This window comes from Macaca mulatta, chromosome 1 (assembly GCF_049350105.2).
Source record: "Macaca mulatta isolate MMU2019108-1 chromosome 1, T2T-MMU8v2.0, whole genome shotgun sequence".
In the NCBI taxonomy this organism is placed as follows: Eukaryota; Metazoa; Chordata; class Mammalia; order Primates; family Cercopithecidae; genus Macaca; species Macaca mulatta.
Window position 1 is genome coordinate 170,353,712 of NC_133406.1, and position 19,149 is coordinate 170,372,860.

At 36.8% G+C, this 19,149-nt stretch overlaps 1 protein-coding gene across 4 annotated transcripts in view; it reads left to right on the top strand.

The window, feature by feature from the left end:
- Positions 1 to 17,173, top strand: part of ANKRD13C (ankyrin repeat domain 13C) — an 87,882-nt gene extending 70,709 nt beyond the window's left edge. The window contains exons 10-13 of one of the 4 annotated variants that reach the window (XM_015142492.3): positions 3,140 to 3,219; positions 5,151 to 5,249; positions 9,014 to 9,114; positions 14,928 to 17,173. In XM_015142492.3, coding sequence (XP_014997978.1) covers positions 3,140 to 3,219; positions 5,151 to 5,249; positions 9,014 to 9,114; positions 14,928 to 15,058 — 411 coding nt within the window. In that variant the 3' untranslated portion in view covers positions 15,059 to 17,173. The remainder of the gene's footprint in view (positions 1 to 3,139; positions 3,220 to 5,150; positions 5,250 to 9,013; positions 9,115 to 14,927) is intronic. The other 3 variants (XM_015142501.3, XM_077954160.1, XM_028832472.2) reach the window with 3 other exon arrangements.
- The last annotated feature ends 1,976 nt before the right edge of the window (positions 17,174 to 19,149 follow it).

Here is a 19,149-nt window from a genome sequence, read left to right on the forward strand (position 1 = left end):
TGGCCTCCATTATACTGTAAAGGAAACTAAACTTTACTTCTTCCAAACTTAGTTCTTAGTTGATATGGACTCTCGTACCAAAAGACAGGTTTACCAGAGAAAAGCACACGAGTTTATTAATGCGTGCCGCACACCACACGAGAAACCCCAATGAAAAGTAACTCAAGGACTGGGCACAGTGGCTCACACCTGTAATCCCAGCACTTTGGGAGGCTGAGTTGGGCAGATCACTTGAGGCCAGGAGTTTGAGACCAGCCCGGCGAACATGGCGAAACCCCATCTCTATTAAAAATACAAAAATTAGCTGGGCTTGGTGATGCACACCTGTAATCTCAACTCAGGAGGCTGAGGCAGAAGTATTGCTTGAACCTGGGAGGCAGAGGTTGCAGTGAACCGAGATTGTGCCACTGTACTCCAGCCTGGGTAACAGAGTGAGACTATGTCTCAAAAAAAAAAAAAAAAAGTAACTCAAAATAGTGGCTTAGAACTCAACTTATATAGCATCTTCAACAAAGAACAATAAATTTGTAGAGAAATGACAGGACAAACGAAAGTGATTTTAGGTTTCCAAGGACAGGAAAAGAGTAAGGTTTGTTTGCAGATTCCTCTGGTGCTGTCGCTGAGCCAGTAAGAGTATAGGTTATCTCCAGTGAAGCAAAATTTATGTTCTGTAGTTAGGCAGAAAACAGGGAGGACAGAGAAAAAACTTTTCCTCCATTTACTGCTTCTCTCTCTCTCTCTCTTTTTTTTTTTTTTTTTTTTTTTGAGACAGTCTTGTTCTGTCCTACAGGCTAGAGTGCAGTGGCATGATCTCGGCTCACTGCAGCCTCCATGTCCTGGGCTCAAGCCGTCCTCCCACTTCAGCCCTTCAAGTAGCTGGGACCACAGGTGTGTGCCAACACTCCTGGTTACTTTTTTTTTTCTGTATTTTTTGTAGAAATGGGGTTTTGCTATGCTGCCCAGGCTAGTCTCGAACTCCTGAGCTCAAGGGATCGACTTGCCTTGGCCTCCCAAAGTGCCAAGATTATAGGCATGAGCCATCACACCTGGCCTGCACTAAGCTTTTTACATATGTTATCTCCATTAATTTTTAACTATGAGTTAGTGGCCCAATTCCCATTTTGAGTTAAGTTGACATAATAAAAAGTAACTTGCCCAAATTCACACAACTACCAGGTATTGGAGCTGGGATTCTAACTCAATTTTGTGTCTTAACAGTCCTTGATTTTAACAACTCTAATATACGGCTCATTAACATCTTACACTGATTATATGTAAAACCACATTTCTTGAATGAGACCCTCTCTTAATGTTGTTATCATCTTATTATTTATATTAGTCTTTCACTTACTATCTTTTTGCTCCATAGTCCTGTTAGATTTTCATTATCAATTGAAAAAAAATTTTTTTTAAAAATGAGGTTTTTTTTGTTTTGTTTTGTTTTCTTGAGACAGAGAGTCGCTCTGTTGTCCAGTCCGGAGTACAGTGGCGTCATCTTGGGTCATGGAATGCAGTGACGTGATCTCAGGTCACTGCAATCTCTGCCTCCTGGGTTCAAGTGATTCTCCTACCTCAGCTTCCTGAGTAGCTAGGATTACGGGTGTGAGCCACTACGCCTGGCTAATTTTTGTATTTTTAGTAGAGATGGGGTTTCAACATATTGGCCAGTCTGGTCTTGAACCCCTGACATCAAGTGATCCACCAGCCTTGACCTCCCAAAGTGCTAGGATTATAGGCATGAGCCACCATGCCTGGCCAGTTCTTTTTTTTCTTCCTATGAGGCAGGGTGTTACTCTGTTACCCAGGCTGGAGTGCAGTGGTGTAATCTTGGCTCACTGCAGCATCAACCTCCTGGGCTCAAGTGATCCTCCTGCTTCAGCTTTTCAAGTAACTGGGACCACAGGCATGCACCACCACACTCAGCTAATGTTGTTGTTGTTGTTGTTGTTGTTGTTGTTTTAAGAAACAGAGCCTCATTTTATTGCCTAGGCTGGTCTCAAACTCATGGGCTCAAGTGATTCTCCCATCTTTGTCTCCCAAAGTGTTGGGATTACAGGCATGAGCCATTCCACCTGGCCCAGGAATTTCCAATTTCCACTTGTGCTCCAGAGTTTAGTTCCTTATTGCCAGTCCATCTTATAGTGATTGAAATTCATATTTAGCAAAGATAAGGTGAAAGTTTTAAAATCTGACCTTTGCAATTTTTATCATCTAAGTTGATCTCCATTTTAAACTTCCCATCTGAGTTTAAATCAGTCTCCTTGTGTTTTTTACCTTTAATTTTCTCTGTTTTAAAAACACTGTTTCATCTTCATTTAAATCTGAAGTCCAATTGCATAGTCTTGATTATTACCCACAGAAGATTCCTATCATTTCTGACATATTTTCCATTTTCTGTAATCTCATTTGGCCTTTAATATGCTCTTTTGTATTTCTGGTTAACTGTTCATGTCTGTATTTTTTTCTTTTCTTTCTAACTGAATTGTAAATTCCTTGAAGTCAGAGTTTTTTGTTTTTTGTTTGAGGCGAACTCTTGCTCTGTCGCCCAAGCTGGAGTGCAGTGACACCATCTCGGCGCACTGCAACCTCCGCTTCCTGGGTTCAAGCAATTCTCTGCCTCAGCCTCCTGAGTAGCTGGGATTACGGGCACTCACCACCAAGCCCAGCTAATTCTTTTGTATTTTTGGTAAAGACGGGGTTTCACCATCTTGGCCAAGCTGGTCTTGAACTCCTGACCTTGTGATCCACCCACGTTGGCCTCCTAAAGTGCTGGGATTACAAGCATGAGCCACCATGCCTGGCCCAGAGTTAGTTTTTACACTTCTTTGTAGTTCCTATGTTTAGCAGCTAGTATGATGCTAGGAACATTTTAGATGATTGACACATTCAATGAATGGGTGTTATTACTTTGATATTTGTCTTTTTGGGATTTAGAAAAAAATTGATAATAAATATTACCAATAGAACTTAAACCACCATGGAATGATCTTGGAAGTAACCTTTTTAAGTATTATATTGAAGAGATTAAGTAGATTGTTGGTTTTAATCGTTTACTATATATTTTCATCTTATATTTAAAAAATAACATTTTTCTTTTTCCCCCACCCCCACTTTCTTTCTTTATTTTTGTTTTTGGCAGCCGATTCGAAGACAGTCGCTTACACCTCCTCCTCAGAACACTATTACATGGGAAGAATATATATCTGCTGAAAATGGAAAGTAAGTTTTTTTGTTGTTTATGTATTATTTGACTTTTAGAAAGAATAATTTGTAAAAACTGAATATGTGAATATTTAGGTGTAAAATTATTTTGGAGAGAATTATTGATATATTTTTGACTGAAACAGTTCTTCTACCTTTTAAAAATATGGATTAAGTATAATAAGGACAAAATGTCCCAAATTATGTAAACTCTTGCAAATGGTTGTAGATGTTTCTTTCTATATCCCTCCTGTCAATTTATACACACCTAAAAAACTAAAGAACACTGTTCTAAGGAAATAGGATGTAGGAAATTGCACAGGACAGTTGCTTATTTGAGATTTCCCATTGTATGATGAGCTTTTCTATTTTGTGATTATCCTGATTTTTTAGCATAGTGTGCAAGGCCATTCATTATTTATCTTCTTTTTTGCCTTTCCAAGCTCCTCACCTGTCATTATCCTTTAGTTTCAACCTGTGCTAGACTACTCACCATCCTTCCATAGGACCTTTGCTGATGTAATATTACTAACAGTAGAGTGCCTACCACATAGCTCATACTCATTTTATATTTATTGACTGAAAGAATGATGAATGAATAAAGAAAGGGTTTATTTTTGATAAATGGATAAGTAAAAAGTGTATCCTGGTCAACCATTATTTCCTTTTGGTGGAGAATAAAATATAAAATATTACTTTCCCGCTCCTGTTTAGGAAGGAGTTGTCATCATTTTTTTTTCTTATTGAAAGTTTTGTTGTATTTTTCTAATTTCTCCAAGATGTTTCCATCTTAATATTTTTATAGTTTTTTTTTTGAGATGGAGTCTCACTCTGTTGCCTAGGCTGGAGTGCAGTGGGTGTGATCTCGGCTCACTGCAACCTCCGCATCCCAGGTTCAAGCCATTCTCTCACCTCAGCCTCCCGAGTGGCTGGGATTACAGGTGCGCTCCACCATGCCCAGCTAATTTTTGTATTTTAGTGGAGACAGGGTTTCACCATGTTGATCAGGCTGGTCTCAAACTCATGGGCTCGAGTGATCCACCTGCCTCGGCCTCTCAAATGCTGGGATTACAGCTATGAGCCACTGTGCCTCACCTTAATATTTTATAGTGTTAAACAAAATTTGTGAGTGGATTGTTGTATTAGATTAGCCTCCTGCATGCACTAGGCACCAGCAGACCATACCAAACCAGAATGCAGTTACTTCTGCTGAGTACTACATAGTTAAACTGAACTTTGAAATGGGCCAGTTTGAAAAGAAAAAAAGGACATTCCAGGCAACCTGAGTCGGCATAGTAATGAAGTCTTCTGTTTTTTTAACTGTATAAGGAAAGCAACTTTGAAATAACCAGATCACCTTTTTTCCCCACTGTTTCCACTTCAGCCCTTTTCAGTCTCTAAAGATAACCTCCTCTGTTCAGCTTATTGGAATGCTCATTCTACTTCACAGAATTAGGTACTGTCCTGTGCTAGAACTGCAAATAAAAGCCAATTAGATCTTTATGCTAAATTGATAATTTTCTTTTGATAATAGTTAATATAGAATTCCTTATTCTTCACAATATTTCTTATTAATCAGTGAAGAGACTGCAATATGCAGTAAAGAAGTTGAATTGAATAAGTGGCTTTAAAGATATACAATGATACCTTAAAAAGTTTTTTACTAATGATTTTCTTTATTCTTAAAAATAGTGATTATTAAGATTATATTCAATGTGAAATTAGTTTAGATCTGATAATTTCTGAACTTTTACTCTTTGCTATTCTTTTTTATTGACCTTGTCAATTTCTTATGCATATCTTATTCCCTTTTAGCATAATTTTATTTCTACAGACAGTAAGAAAAATTGAAATATTAATGAATGTCATTGAAAGATGACAGATGCTTCTTAGGAAGGTGATAGACTATGGAAAAAGTTTCCTAACTTTTTTTTTTCCTCCCATTTTAGAGCTCCTCATCTGGGTAGAGAATTGGTGTGCAAAGAGAGTAAGAAAACGTTTAAAGCTACAATAGCCATGAGCCAGGAATTTCCCTTAGGGATAGAGTTGTAAGTTTGTTACTAACTACAAATGTTTATGAAAGAAACTATTAAACCCTAAAGGCTGTAATAATATTTGTACCCCAGTGGTGCATTTGAGACCTTTGAAATGAAAAGCAGATAGCCATTGCCTTGATAGTGTGTGCACCACTCTGGAAATTTTCTGGTTTGCAACAGCATTGAGTTTTACTACTTTCACCAGATACATTTTTGAGTAGATTTTTTTTTTTTTTTTTTTTTAAAAGATGGAGTCTTGCTCTGTCGCCCAGGCTGGAGTGCAGTGGCACAATCTCGGCTCACCGCAGCCTCCGCCTTCTGGGTTCAAGCGATTCTCCTGCCTCAGCCTCTCGAGTAGCTGGGATTACAGGTGCCCACCACCATGCCCAGCTAAGTTTTGTATTTATAGTAGAGATGAGGTTTCACCATGTTGGCCAGGCTGGCCTCGAACCCCTGACCTCAGGTGATCCACCCACCTCACCTTCCCAAAGTGCTGGGATTACAGGCACGAGCCACCATGCCCAGCCGAGTAGGTTATTTAAATTATAAAAGTAATATATGAATACATGCTTGTTTTTTAAAAAAATCAAAAAGTATGGAAATTTACAGAATAAAATGTGATGTTTTAACACATCAGTAGTTAATGACTATTTGGTGTATTTTTGACTAGAGTTATCCATATTTTTCGTTTTTTAAAATAAAAATGGGGGAATCATTCATGTTTTGTTCTGTGTGTTTCTTGTTTTCATTTAAAAGTGAGTGTATCTTGGCTGGGCGTGGTGGCTCATGCCTGTAATCCCAGTATTTTGGGAGGCTAAGGCGGGCGGATCACCTGAGGTCACGAGTTTGAGATGTGCCTGGCCAACGTGGTAAAACCCTATCTCTACTAAAAATATAAAAATTAGCTAGGCATATGGCGCATGCCTGTAAAACCAGCAACTAGGGAGGCTGAGGCAGGAGAATTGCTTGAACCAAGGAGGCAGAAGTTGCAGTGAGCCAGGATCGCACCACTGCACTCTAGCCTGGGCGACAAAGGAGACTCCATCTCAAAAAAAGAAAAGAAAAAATGAGTGTGTCTTGAAGTTTTACAGTGATTATATTTTCATCTATTCTTTTTCCTTGATATTTTGTAGTGTTGATATACTGTTTATCATTCATTTACTGATAAACATTTTGGTTATTTGTAGTTTGTCACCATTTGCAATAATATTCTGGTAAACATATTGAATATATCCTCTCAAACATGCACTCATTGGATGCTCCTTTTTAAAAATACTCAATTTGGAAAAATGACTGGAATGAGAGATGGGTAGCAAGAACTGACTGATACAACGACAGTTTTAGGCTCCTCACTAAAGTGGGAGGGAGGAGATGAAGCACTGGGCTATTTTCTCTTACTAGTTCCTTCCCTTTCAAATCTGGCCTAATGCATTAATTTTTTAACGGCCTAATACATTTTTAAAAAATGATTGGAGAAGAGAGCAGGGTGCATATTTTTTTTAAAAAGTATGTACATACCTGAGCTTTCCCCATACCTAGGCTTTAGAAAAGTAGATAGAATGTTCTGTACAGCCCTCAAGTTATGTCAGAGAGACATAAGTATCAGAAAATGTGGAAAGTTAGCTACACATACAGATCTGCCATAATCTGTCATATCTAGGACCCAATTGACTCAGTGATGCACCAATTTTATTTTATTATTTATTTATTTATTTTGAGACAGAGTCTCACTCTGTTGCTAAGGCTGGAGTGCAATGGTGCAATCTCGGCTCACTGCAACCTCTGTCTCCCAGGTTCAAGTGATTCTCCTGCCTCAGCCTCCCAATTAGCTGGGACTACAGGCATGTGTGCGCTACCACGCCTGGATAATTTTTGTAGTTTTAGTAGAGATGGGGTTCACCATGTTGGCCAGGCTGGTCTCAAACTCTTGACCTCCGGTGATCTGTCCACCTGGGCCTCTCAAAGTGCTGGGATTACAGGTGTGAGCCACCACACCTGGCCAAAGATTCACCAATTTTATATTCTACTTACTAATAAAGATGAAAATTACAGCGAATATTAAGATGTCATCAATTTTAGGAGTTATCCTAATTTCAGATATGTTATATGAAAAAAAAGAGTATCTTAGAATTTATAAAATGTGGCAGTTATAACCACTACTCCTGAAAAAGAAAATGAAATGAGGAGTCGGGCACAGTGGCGCACGCCTGTAATCCCGGCACTTTCAGAGGCTGAGGCGGGTGGATCACCTGAGGTCGGGAGTTTGAGAACAGCCTGACCAACATGGAGAAACCCCATCTCTATTAAAAATACAAAATTAGCCAGGAGTAGTGGTACGTGCCTGTAATCCCAGCTACTCGGGAGGCTGAGACAATTGCTCGAACCCAGGAGGCAGAGTTCGCATTGAGCTGACATCACGCCATTGCACTCCAGCCTGGGCAACAAGTGTGAAACTCCATCTCAAAAAAAAAAAAAAAGGAAGAAAGAAAAGAAAAAGAAATATAGAACACAGAGTACAAATGCCAAAGAATTTGTTCTAAAAGGTCAAAAAAAAAAAAAAGAAAATTACCTATATATGCCATAGAAAACAAGAAAGAACATGAAATCAGTATAAGGTAGATCTTCCTGAGATGAGAATGTAAGACAGTAAAATGAAATGAAAAGGAAATTGTAAAGCTAAGGAAATAAATTGAGCACTAAATGACACTGTTACAAAACATACAGTAGAAACAGTAATGAATAGAATAGATGTAACTGAAAATTAAATTTTGACAGCTCTTGGTGAATTCAGTAGAAGAAGAGATTAAAGAAATTACACAAGCAATTTGTATGGAGGACAAAAGTGGTTCAATATGAGTCATTCATGTTTTACTTAAAAGGCCTCCAAGTATAATCAAAATAATATTCAAAATATGATAGAAGAAATTTTCTCAGTAATGAAGAACTAAATCTAGAGGATGACGTTAGGTTCCACGAAAAATTGATACAGAATGATTAGTAACAAAAATTATCCTGATCTAACTATTAGGCTTTAGTTATTGATAAAGAAATCCAAAGGCACCCTGGCAGAAAAGGGGTAAAATCATCCTGGCCTTACATATTTTCATATATCTTTGCTTTTCTGAAGTAACAGAAGTGTGATCTGTCAGTATTTCTAACTTTCATTTATGTATGGAGGCAACTGAAGATATTCTCAAGCACGAAAGAATTCAAGAAACGTAGCAGTCATAGGACTTTTTTGAAAGAAAAATAATACTACTTAAAAAAGAAATGCATCCAACCAAAACATGAAAGAAATTATAGCATAATGATTAATATGATATAGAATGCTAAGATATATTGTGAAATTGTAGTTCAGAGGGAAAGATAGTATAACCTGAAATTTTATATGAGTCAAATTTCCCTTTAAACATAATAAAGATAAGCAATCATTTATCAAATATGCAGGAAATCAAGGAATATTAAGCACTTAAGAGCCTTTTACACACACAATAAATTGACAGTGGAAATCAGCCACCCAAACAGTGAATCTAGTTATTAGCTTTGAGTCCATCTAAATATGGACCTAAAATCAAACAACTGTGAAAATTATGGCTGAACAATCAAAAGTTACAAACCATTATAGAGTAAAAAGGAGGAATAAAGTGTGTAATTTACTCATCCTTAATATCTGGAAGTCAATACCACTGTCCAAGTTTGAAGCATGTAGTTAAAAAGTGTAAGGACACATAGCAATTTGAACAATGAAAACATTTTTTTCTTCTTCCATTTTTCAGATTATTGAATGTTTTAGAAGTAATAGCTCCCTTCAAGCACTTTAACAAGCTTAGAGAATTTGTTCAGATGAAGCTTCCTCCAGGCTTTCCTGTAAAATTAGGTAAGAGAAAAATTTAGATGTAATTTTAGTGTCCAGTAGGAATATGGAGCTGTTTATTAACATTTAATAAGCAATTTGTTTTAAAGCAGGGGTCCCCACACCTCTGCTGGTTCATGACCTTTTAGGAATGGAATGCACAGCAGGAGATGAGCTGAGCAGCAGGCTAGTGAGCATTGCCGCCTGAGCTCTGCCTCCTGTCAGATCAGTGGTGGCATTAGATTCTTGTAGGAACATGAACCCTACTGTGAACTGCACATGTGAGGGATCTAGGTTGCATGCTCCTTGTGAAATCTAATGCCTGATCTGAGATGGAACAATTTCATTCCAAAGCCTCCCCCGACCCCCACCAGTCTGTGTAATAATTATCTTTCATGAAACAGATCCCTCGTGCCAAAAAGGTTGGGGGCTGCTGTTTTAAAGGAAAATAGATGTCCTAGTTGCTTACATTTTTGTAAAGGTTTTCAGTAATTATATGCATTTATTTATGTTTTGTCTAATATTTAAAGTGCCTGATGAGAATTCTTATTCTACTTGATTTAAATTAAATGTAAGGGATCTATTTCACACAAGAAAAGTGTGGGTGAACTAAATGATGTATTGTAATAATGTTTTTCATGTGAAATAGGGAGACTAGAGATTAGCCCAGATTTTCAGCTATGCTTTGAATTTCTGTGTAGTTAGAATGTTTCTGGAGTCAGCAGTCACTGTTGACGGATAAAGTAATACTCATACATTTTATTTTTCAGCCCTAAATGTTTAATTTAGTCTTAAGCAATAATCTTTAGAAATAGCACAGTCATTTTTGCATATATTTTTGCATATATTTTTCTTTCTAACATATCAGAAACCGAGGAAGAAGAGACTATTAAAAGGTGTTTTGAGTGTTTAGATTTAGATTTAGCAATAATTCAACCTTTAACACTATCCATCAATTCAGCCACTCAATGTTTAATGAGTACTATAATTCTTCAGATATATCTTGTTTTATTCAATATTTTTAAAACCACATCTCAGAATACTTAGGCCAAAATGTTTTCATTACTAAAAATTAAACCTGATCTTCACCCTTTTGCACACTTGGAAATAAACGTTTTCCAGATTAAAAATGACTTTTAAATAAATGATTTTCAAAATGTCCCTCTAGTTGCCCTTTGCAATTCAAAAGCACTAGGAACCCAGTGTCTACTTGGATAAATCAGTGATAAGATCTTAGGCAGAAATGGTTAGAAAACTAATGCAATTCAGAGCTGTGTGCCATAGCCATAAGGGATCTTCACGTTAGCATTTCTGCAGAAGTTTAAAACTCCACTGCCATTTTCTATGGTGAGGGAAATATTTCAAGTTTTAGACTCCCTTCTAGGTACTGTTAAGAGACCCAAGACAAACCAGAATAGAGAACAGGAGTTAAACAGATGAGAATTTCAAACTATCTCTGTATTCACATCTATTTTTAAGTTCTAAACCCAAATCAAACCTACAATACATTTATTTTTATGCAAAGGAAATATTTTCATTATATGAGAAGGAAAAAAATCTGTAATCCTTTTTTTGCAGGCATTTCTTTGATGTAGAACCACATTTTTAACAAGGAATAATCTTTTGCTTGTATACTTAAAGTTATGGGATATTTGTTTAACTATTTCTCTTTTGTTTCACTGTCCTTCTTTTAAACCAACCCTGTAAAACTTCCTCCTGTGTCACCATTTCTTTTTCTACATTTAGGATAAAAAACACAATTGGGATAAATTATAAAAATTTGGAAATTATTGTTAACACAATTACATGTTTCAGAATCAGCCAGAACTTTAAGTGCTGATTATGAATGGTCTTTTCTCTGATTGGCTTCTTCTCTCATTTTGCTCAGACTAAATTTGATCCTCTTTCATCATCAAATCTTCGTCTTTCCCCGCCACTTCCTCCTACAACCTTAAGCACAGATGATTTTTACTTCCTTTGATACAAAAAGATAATACCAGAAATGAGACCTCCCTCACTACTTCCAACACCCCATACAGACTTTTCTGCCCCAAGCCCAACCTTTTCTTTCATCTTCCTGTCTCACTGGAAGTGCCCCTCTTCTTAGCTTGAGTAATCTCTTCATTTGTATTATGAATCTGTTTTCCCAGCTCTTTTGAAAAACTAGCTGTATCGCTGGGCGCGGTGGCTCAGGCCTGTAATACCAGCACTTTGGGAGGCCAAGGCGGGTGGATCACTTGAGGTCAGGAGTTCGAGACCAGCCTGGCCAACATGGTGAAACTCCATCTCTACTAAAAATACTAAAAATTAGCCAGGCGTCGTGGTGGGCGCCTGTAATCCCAGCTACTCGAGAGGCTGAGGCAGGAGAATCGCTTGAACCCGGGAGGCAGAGGTTACAGTGAGTCAAGATCATACCATTGTACTCCAGCCTGGGCAACAAGAGCAAGAGACTCTGTCTCAAGGAAAAAAAAAAGAAAAAAGAAAAAAAGAAATAAGCTAACTGTATCAGTCACTTCATATTTCTCGTTTTCCTTCTACCTCTCTCTACTGCATTTTTCCTCTCAGTTGTTAGGCTTGCTCAGGTCTCTCCCCTTTTAAAATCAAACAAAAAACTAAAAACAGACAAACAAACAAACAAAAAAAACAACAACAAAAAACACAGTCCCCGTAACTTCACTAGCACTTGCTTTAATCTTTGCTTTTCACAGCCAAGCTATCTGAAAGCCTCCTTCCTTCCTTCCTTCCTTCCTTCCTCTCTTTCTCTTTTTCCTTTCCTTTCCTTTCTTTTTTTCCTTTCCTTTCCTTTCCTTTCCTGTCCTGTCCTGTCCTGTCCTGTCCTGTCCTGTCCTGTCCTGTCCTTGTTTCGAGAGAGGGTCCTTGTTTCCTTGTTTCGAGAGAGGGTCTGACGCTGTTGCCTAGGCTACAATGCAGTGGCATGATCTTGGCTCACTGCAACTTCTGCTTCCCAGTCTCAAGCCATCTTCCCACCTCAGCCTCCTGAGTAGCTGGGACCACAGACATGAGCCACCACACCCAGTTAATTTTTGTATTTGTCGTACAGATGGGGTCTCACTTTGTTGCCCAGGGTGGTCTCAAACTCCTGAGCTCAAGTGATTTGCCCACTGTGGCCTCCCAAAGTGCTGGGATTACAGGTGTGAGCCACTGTTCCTGGCCTCTATTATTTCTTAAAATTGCTGATGAATCTATAATTATCTCAAAATAAAAAGTGTACTCCCTTAGTTCATTACAGATTCTCTCTTCCTCTTTATTTATTATTGATCCTTATTGTTAAATCTAGTAGAAACTTTTCTGTTTTTATCTTAATCTCTTTAAGATTTGACTTTTCTTATTTTGAAGTCCTTGGCTCAATGAATAACCTGAGACAAGTCATTCCATTTTCCTCTGACTTCCTTTATAGACTCTCTCTTGGTTTTCTTCCTCTGGCTGCTCCTTCTGGAGTACATTTCCCTCTTCACTCTTGTCACCTTGTATTATATTCTCACTACATCTGCCAAAACTCAAGTTACATTACTACCCTGGTCACACCCTTCCATTGGCTTTCCACCTCATCCAGAGTGAAAACTGAAGTCTTTTTTCTTGGCCTAAACCCCACTGGATCTGGCAGCCTATTTGCCCTCTGACCTCATCGCCTGCTAATCTTCCCCTCATTCATTTGGCTGCAGCCACATTGGCCTCCTGGCTGTTCCGAGAATAAACCAGATACTTTTTTAGGGCTTTCGTACTTCGTGTTCTTCTATTTGGAATTTTCTTCCTCCAGGCAACTGCATGGTTTGTTCTTATCTCAGGTCTTTACTGAAAAGTCCCTTTATTGAGGTTTTCCTTTGGCCACCCTGTTCAACAACTCTTACCCCCAACACTGAGACTCCCTATTCTGCTGTTAACGCTTTATTTTTTTCTAGATACTCATCATCATTTACTTTTTGTCTGCCCATCCTAACCAGTGTAATCTCTATAAGTGCATGAATTTTGTTTCTTATTTAGTGATGTATATCCAAAACCTAGAATGGGGTCAGCAAACTTTGTCTGAAAGATAATAAACATTTTAGGCTTTGTGGGCTCTATGGTTTCTGTCACAACTACTCTTTTATTTGGAGAATGAGAGCAGCCATAGACAATAGGTAAGTGAGTGGGCATGTTGTGTTCCAAAAAAGCTATTTACAGACACTGAAGTTTGACTTTCATGTAATGTTTTTTTTGTTTTGTTTTTTGAGATGGAGTCTTGCTCTGTTCCCCAGGCACTAGTGTAGTGGCACAATCTCGGCTCACTGCAACCTCTGCCTCCTGGGTTCAAGCAATTCTCCTGCCTCAGCCTTCTGAATAGCTGGGATTACAGGCACCCACCACCACACCCAGCTAATTTTTGTATTTTTAGTAGAGACGGGGTTTTGCCACGTTGGCCAGGCTGGTCTCGAACTCCTGACCTCAAGTGATCCACCCACCTCAGCCTCCCAAAGTGCTGGGATTACAGGTGTGAGCCACCACACCCAGCCTAATTTTCACTTCGTGAAATACTATTCTTTTTTCTCCCCTAAACATTTAAAAATGTAAAATATTTACTTAGCTTATGGGCCTTACCAAAATAGGCATGGCCATAGGACTTACTGTACAGACCCCTGGATAAGGATAGCATCTGCACATAGTAGGTACAAAGGAATGACTTTTTCCTCCAGAAATAATTAGAAACTCTATAACTGGTATGTTGATTATTGTGTTTAAATCTAACTAAGGTATTTTGTTTTGCTTTTTACATAAGAACATAACTTTCTGCAATAAAATACTAGCTTATATCAGTTAGACTTAATTTACTGTATGTCCTTACCCTAGACACTTGAATTAGCTTTCATACACTCATTTCAGAGTTTAAAAAAAATTATTTATTATTATTATTTTAAATAGAGATAGGGTCTCCCTATGTTGCCCAGGCTGGTTTTGAATTCCTGGGTTCAAGTGATCTTCCTGCCTTGGCCTCCCAAAGTATTGGGATTATAGGTGTGAGCCACCACGCCCAACCTCATTTCAGAGTTTTAAGGGAATTTCGGAGTTTCTTTATTTTACATATGAAATCCCTGAGGCTCATGAGTAAAATGGTTTATAGGAATCTGAACCCAGGCTTTATGATTTGTACTCATGTCAGTAACTCATATGAGGAATAAAACTAAACATTTAATTTAATATATTTGTTCATTTTATTTATTTTACTGTTTCTGGTTCCCGTATAATCATTAACTTGCTCATTTTAATTGCTTGATTTTACTTACAATTTCAGCCAGAAATATATTTCATTTGGAAGATTAGGCTGTGGTGGCATGATATTTTTCCATTTCTGATGAGACTGTCTTTATCCCATATATTTAAGGGATAGGTTGTTTTTAATGTTTTAAAACAAAAAAGGATTAGAGTATTTTACTTGGGCTAGTAAGAGTGAAAAGAAATCAGCTGAAAGAGTTGGAGTAGTATATATACTATAATCTGAAGAAAAAAAAGTCAGAATGCAAAAAGTACAAAAGTAGCTGTCCGTCTGCCCCAAGAAAAAGAAAAAAGGACTGTAGAATCTGGCATTATATTCTTAAGACTAGGAAGGCATGGGATCTTGAGTTTTCAATATAACACTGGATGCCTGAATGTCTTTTTCTCCTCACTAATTAATACCCAGAACTCTCTCTGAAACACACACTCAGTACTACATATTCTTCTGATTCTTGAGGTTTTTTTTTTTTTTTAACATTTTAAAGAGTATGGACATCTCCTTAGTACTTTGTAGTCTATGAATATTAACATTTGATTTTACAATGTTATCATTGATGTTCTCTCTGTAGATATACCTGTGTTTCCCACAATCACAGCCACTGTGACTTTTCAGGAGTTTCGATACGATGAATTTGATGGCTCCATCTTTACTATACCTGATGACTACAAGGAAGACCCAAGCCGTTTTCCTGATCTTTAACTGACGTGGAAAAGGATGCTGTCTAACCAAGGAAAGAAAATGCAGAGACCCTAGAAGTGGATCCAAATAGAAGGGACAAATGCTTTCAGTGAAGAAAAGGGAATTACATGTTGAATTGACGCATCAGTAATACGATACAGTGAAATGGGCCTCTAATAACGATTTCAGCGAGTTTTCTGATGTGCCATTTTTGGTCTTTTTAAAAATATACATATTATAAATGTAATAGTTTGACACATTAATGACCCTAAGACCTTCGTATGTAAAGCAGCTATGAGTGCTGTGATTTGTTTTTAAAAATTTTTACACTTCTTGTTGAAATATATATGCATATAAATATATCTATATCTATATCTAAAACACTCCTGGACCATTAACGTAAATTAAATGTCTTAAGAGGTATGGAGCCCTTTTAAACTTGTCATCTTTATGCAAGGTGACATTTATAAATATTCCTTCGAGCTTTGTTTTCATAAAATGTAAACTATGTAACATTATGTATAGTTCAGTAATTTGAATGTTTGTTCAATATAATGAACTAGAAGGAATGCAATTTTCTGTAGATGAATGAACCAAATGGTAACCATTAAACAATTGCATTTATATGTTGCAATACATTTCAGAAGGAGCGTTCACTCTGCAGGGAATAAGGTACCTCCTTTAGCACCTTAGTGCAATTCATTGTGGTGCTATTTGTTTTTACCTGAATGTTTGTTACTAATCTTCCTTTCATAGAACCTCTATTTTTTTTTTTTTTTCTAAACTTGAGTTTGAGTCCTTGTTATGTTCATCATAAGGCAATGGTTAGCATGTTTAAAATATTCCTCTTCCAAATCTCAGCACTTTAAAAAGAATTCCAAATTTTTAAACTTGCTTCCTAATAAGTGCACATCAGTCTGATTATTTTGTTTGTTTTTAGTAGAATATGGATGCATTGGTGTCAGTTTTAAAAAACAATACACATATTTTGGACAACCCTACATATTTAATCCTTTCAAAATAAGATAAAAACATTTTATATGCTAACAATATATTTGTTACAAGTCCAGAAGTATACGCAAGATTGATTACTCCTATTGCTTATTTTTTTTAAATCACAGGAAAATATTGATTTCATTGTCTCCAAAGTGATAAAATCATGTATTACTCATTTTTGCACTTAAAATTTTTCTTATTTATTCCAAGATGGTTTGAAGGTCCAAGTATGAAAATAAATTAGGGGGAATAATGTATAACAGTTATAAAGTATCAGGTTGTATTAAAGAGCTTACTTACATCGATGTTTTTAAAATGTATCCTGATGAATATCTCAAGAATGCATCTGTCAAGTTTTTTAGCCTGACCAGTAGCTTAAACTTTTTCCAGGATTTTAGGTAATTTGAAAGGCGTTTAGAGACCCTTATTGAAAATATGTTAAAAATCCAAAGCATAAACCATAAGAAAAATTTTAAATAAACATTTTTAAAGCTACATCTTCCATACTGATACATGCATTGCATATGTTGACATTAAGTACATTTTATAATGAAGAAAAATAATCATAGTTAAAAATTGAAAGACCTAATTACTACCTTACATGAGCCTATTGAATTTTGGGGAACGTGTTCGTAAACCCAGACTAGCTTTGTTGAATAGAAGTTGATCCCTGTTATTTAGGAAATGGGTAGATCAAATGACTTAGAGACTGAATTATCCTATCAGTGGTTATGTGGGGTTGGAGACGCTGAAAGGCAGTGATCGCTGTTGCTTCTAGGCTCCCTTACTTTGTAGGAATATGGTATACTTTCAGGAATATTCTATATATGTTTTCATAAGTACAGACAACTTAGGGAGGAAAAAAACATGGGTAATTGAAGCTTGTGGTTTAATAATTCCCTAACAGCACAGCTATGAATATTTTGCTGGGGTACACTGGAGGTAGGAAGACTACTGGAAATTTTTGCACTTGAATTTTGTTTTTAAAGCTGTTTTCTTTAAAGAATGGTAGAAACAGATTATCCATTCCAAAGTGTCTTTTCTGTGATCACAAAGAGCAAACAAATGTCAATATCTCTTATGATGGTGAAAAAAAGGAATTAATCGATGCAAATAAACTTTTCACAGTATTACTTTTAATGAAGATTTTTTGAAATGTGCCTTTTAATCCAGTTAATGAAGCTATACGCAGTGTTTCAAATGAATAAGTCAAAACACCATATGTTTTCATAGTACCACATGAAAAATCAAGATTTTGCAATACAGGTACGTAAAATTTTATATGTTCTTCTCCATTTGTGATTTTGAAACTGTTTAAATTGGGTAGGGGACCATCGTATAGTCATCTTCAATAGCCATTTAGAAATGCTTAATATTCTTCCCCACTGGTATGGTATCCAGAGAAGATAGGTTTCCATCTTTGAGAAAATAATTCTCTGATAAGACAATTTGCCCTCTGTAGACATTCACATACAGAGAATTGCCACACTTCATAAAAGGGGAGTATGAAGTAGATGCCCTGATTTTTGGGAGTATAAGTACATATGATGGTTTGGAAACTGTCACATCTGTCTGCTGATAACTGTTGGTAGATGCAAAACTAGTTTCCTTCTGCTCAGAACTGGAATTAAGCCCCACTCATGCTAATAAAAATGGGTTTTTATAGTATTATTTACATACAGTTTATTATTCACACCCTGGGGGAGGGTAATGAATAATGATTATTTAATGAGCCCTCTTCCTAGTTTTCCCTAGGTCTACAGAAGACAAAGATCCTGTTTCCAGGCCATGGGAAGGGCTGAAGTAAATATTGTAAATAAACAGAGTTGACCCTTGAACAACATGGAGGTTAGGGGTTCAGTTGAAACTCTGCATATAAGTAGACCTGTGCAGTCCAAACCTGTGTTGTTCAACTGCTGAATTAAAGGTGCTTCCTTCTCCTCATTGATATTACCCATATTTACAAACATGCTAGAGAAAAACTTGGAGTAGACAACTTTAGGTGAATTAGAAGTCCTTGTATTATGCTAGCTTTTAAAATGGAGTAAAAAATTATTAATCTCAGCTTAATATGGGACATAATATGCCTCTGTTGTTAACTCCAGCAAAAGGTATTTTAATCTTGTTTTCTGAAATGAACAAAATGCATTCTTACCAAAGTTACTATATTTGCAAACTTTGGAAACTTTCAAAAACAGCTGGTGTAAAACTTGCCCCCATTAGAGAAGTGGACAGGAGGTATTAAATCACTTGTAAAGAGATAGCAGAACTAAGCTTAGTAAAAGCCCATGATTTGTTTGTATACTATAAATTAGCCAAAACTACTCTTGCAAAGCAGTTTATGTCAGAAATCTGGGGCAATAATAACTCTGGTTGCCACCTAAAAATTTCATAACATGTTAAGTATCACATTTTTTACATCACGCAAACCATCCTTACAGAGTGAGCTTACCTTGTGATGAGCTTTTTAATTGTTATAGTTCATTTTAGAAGAGTAGTACTTTTCTTTAGTCATAATGGTACCTATGGTACATGGAATTACAATTTTGCTTTTTCCACACACTGAAAAATATTGAAGCAAAATCTCCTAAGAACTTCTAAGAAAGGTACTTGTTAATCATTCTTGGTTTTCATCATGTTTTGTAGGTAAAAATGACTTTAACTAGCTTAGAGAAGAAACATTATCTGACATAAAACCAAAAAGATAAAACCCACCACTTACTTACCTGTACCTCCCATATATAGAGTTCTTGGTGACTAAAGAAGGATGACAGTGATTGGGATGTTCTAAATACAGTTGTGTGTCACTTAGTGATGGCCATGTGTTCTGTGGAATGCAGCAGGTGATTTTGTCATTGTGAGAACCATATTGAGTGTACTTACACAAACCTAGGTGGTATAGCCGACCACTCACCTAGACTATACGATAAAGCCTATTGCTCTGAGGCCACAAGCCTGTTCAGCATATTATTGTACTGAGCACCGTGGGCAATTCTAACACAATTTGTGTATTACACAAATTATACTTACATAATAATATATTTGTGTATCTAGACATAGAAAAACTACAGTAAGAATATGATATAGAAAGATAAAAAATGGTATACTTGCATAGG